Raw genomic sequence first — 2,805 nt, forward strand, 5'->3', positions numbered from 1 at the left:
AAATTCTTATATTTCAGCAGGTGATCCATGTAAATAGTTTGGCATAAATTACCATTATTACCATAAAATTATTGTTGTTCAAAACGGTTCGACAGTTTGAAAACTTCCAATAAAGAAAAACGTTAAAAAATAATAAATCGAAATTTTTAAACCTATAATTCAAACATTTTTCTTCTAAATTTTATTTAACCGTATGAAAATTAATTGAATTGTTATTTATTTTCGTAAACATGTTTAATTTGCTTATAATTTTTTTTATTTACAGGTATGTCAATGTGTGATCCGATAATAGACGAGCACTTCAGGCGATCATTGGGCAAAGACTACATTAAAATATTTTCAAATGGAGAAACGTCCAAGGAAGACAAACCCGTGAAGAAAACAACAATTGTAAAAAACCAGGACAGTATTGTAGAATTAATGGACAACTCGGGCCTAACGGTTGATGATCACTTTGCAAAGGCTCTCGGAGACACATGGCTAAAACTGAACAAAAAAGACTCTAACGCAACAGATAAGGGAACGGTGCTCTCCGTCTAAGTTGATGTAAAATAAAAAAAAAATAAATGTGAAACTGTGAATCTTGGTCATAAACATCCATCCACTGCACATATAAAATTTTTAAATGCCAAAGTTTCAATTTAATAGAATATAATGAAATTAAATTTCGTCCAAATGAAAACGATATTGGAATAATTATAAAATGTCAGCAACACTCATTAATTAAGAAAAAATTAATTAAAATTTAAGCACAGAATGTACGACCGGTGAAATGAAGAAAATAATTCCCTGGTGGAAAATATGACCAATAATTACCCCATTAATATGTTCCGTGTCTATAAAATGTTGATGTTGTATATAGTGACGAGAATATTTTGTATGCCTTTTACCTATTAGTTATAAGTTGCTTAAAACAAAACGTTACTGTAAGAATGTTGTTAATGACATGTTAAATTGATGTCCTTCTGTAGATGTACGTATTTATTTTGTCTAGTGTTAATATTAAGCCTTCATTGTGGAATTAGATCATTATAAAATGTAATTAACTTTATTTTCAAAGTAAACAAAAATTATCCTTTAGAAATGTAAAAAAGTTGTTTTTCTTTCATTTTGCCTTATTAAGTGTTTCAATTTGTTTTGAAAAAATGATTTCACTCAAAAAAATACAAACTTAATACTTTAGTTTCTCTGTTTGATAAAAAAGCTGTTCAAGAAAATAACCACCAAATCTAGATGAAAAGAGATTTAGAATGATTTTCTAATCAATTACGAATTGTATCAATCTCAATAAATCTTTAAAGATTTGATATTAACAGCAAATATTCCTTGATCCTTGATTACTATAGGGGTGCACTAAGAATAAATTTTTGAAAGTAAGTAATACAAAAATACCATTTGAGTAATCTAAAGGTTGATTTATGAAAAACGAAATGTATCTAATTATCATGAGTTTACCTGAAAATAGAAAACAATACAGTCATAATAACTAACTGTATGTTTAAAAACAAATAGTTAATCCTTCGATATTTACTTAGAAATATGAAAAATATTTTTACTCAAAAAATAATTAAGCATGTTTTTTTTAATTAACCTGCTAAAGTCTAAACAACTGAAATTAAGTTTCAAACTTTATAACTTAATAAGACTAGAAATAAAAAGTATTTAAAGGCAAGATAAAAAGAGGTACTTTATATTTAATTTTTATAAATATTAATAAACCATATCTCTGGGTATATGTTCATAAAATAGTATACTTATTGCTATTAGGCTGACATTTTTATCCCTATTCCTGATTCTATTATTATGGCCTGCTGTAAGAGATAAAAACTGTACGAGATTCTTTCGATACAGAGTTAACAAATGTAAAATAGAACACGATTCCTTTTGTTGTTGTCTCTTACGATGAGGTTGTTGAAAAATACTTCTATATAACCTCGCATGCCCGTTTAATGAAGTCATAAATTAAGAATTTGTGGTCGGAATAGTTATCCACAAACAAAAAAATCGTGTTATGTTATAACACATATAATATTTATAACATTCCATCGGCTTATCATCATTCCTTGAATATTTCCGGATGACTCTACTGATGGTCTCTAGTTTTATAATATAGTACACACGTTTCAACGATATTCGAATACGAAACTTCGAATTAAGCAATTGTAAAAGCATTTCAATGGAATCCACGATGACCGAATTTCTTTTGGGCAGAAAATTACAACATTCTTTTAACATAGTTCTAAATACGTAATTGCACAATAGAATTCCTACAAACGAAAGCGCGAAATGTTTCAAGTTGTAATAAATTGAATTAAAATTGCTATTCAGATGACAATAAGAACTGTTGCTTCATCGCAACTACTTCCGTTTATACCGGAAGTCGACCAAGTTTCGTTCTTATGAATCAAGCATCCTGTACTTTAAACAATACCGTAAAAAAATAACAATGCCAATGATAAAAACAGAAAATTACGTAATTCAAAAAAAAAAAAACTAAAAAACCTAAACTCTCAACCGTTACGTACAGTATCCATAATTAATTAAGTACTTGATAAATACTTAAACTAATCAGTCAAATCCTAATACTATACGGAGTAGTTACATTTTAAGTCAAATAAGCCTCGCATAACATCATATTGACTATAACTCCGTTTATTTTGGCTCAAATTCTTCGTAAATGAATAAAAGCAACAGTTAACAGCAGCTTTTTTTCTTTTAAACACTGTATAAATATCAATGACATCACAAAAGTTAATCTGGATTTTCATCCTGCAAATTTTGATTAGTAAAAACCTAGTATCCATT

The 2,805-nt window shown here is 28.0% G+C and overlaps 1 protein-coding gene across 2 annotated transcripts in view; it reads left to right on the plus strand.

Moving 5' to 3' along the window:
• LOC108744316 (transcription cofactor vestigial-like protein 4) overlaps positions 1-577 on the plus strand; it is a 15,424-nt gene extending 14,847 nt beyond the window's left edge. For both annotated transcript variants that reach the window (XM_025976303.1, XM_025976302.1), the window contains one exon: positions 266-577. In XM_025976303.1, coding sequence (XP_025832088.1) covers positions 266-540 — 275 coding nt within the window. In that variant the 3' untranslated portion in view covers positions 541-577. The remainder of the gene's footprint in view (positions 1-265) is intronic.
• Positions 578-2,805: the final 2,228 nt, after the last annotated feature.

Source organism: Agrilus planipennis, unplaced genomic scaffold (assembly GCF_000699045.2).
Source record: "Agrilus planipennis isolate EAB-ADULT unplaced genomic scaffold, Apla_2.0 scaffold17, whole genome shotgun sequence".
NCBI lineage: Eukaryota > Metazoa > Arthropoda > Insecta > Coleoptera > Buprestidae > Agrilus > Agrilus planipennis.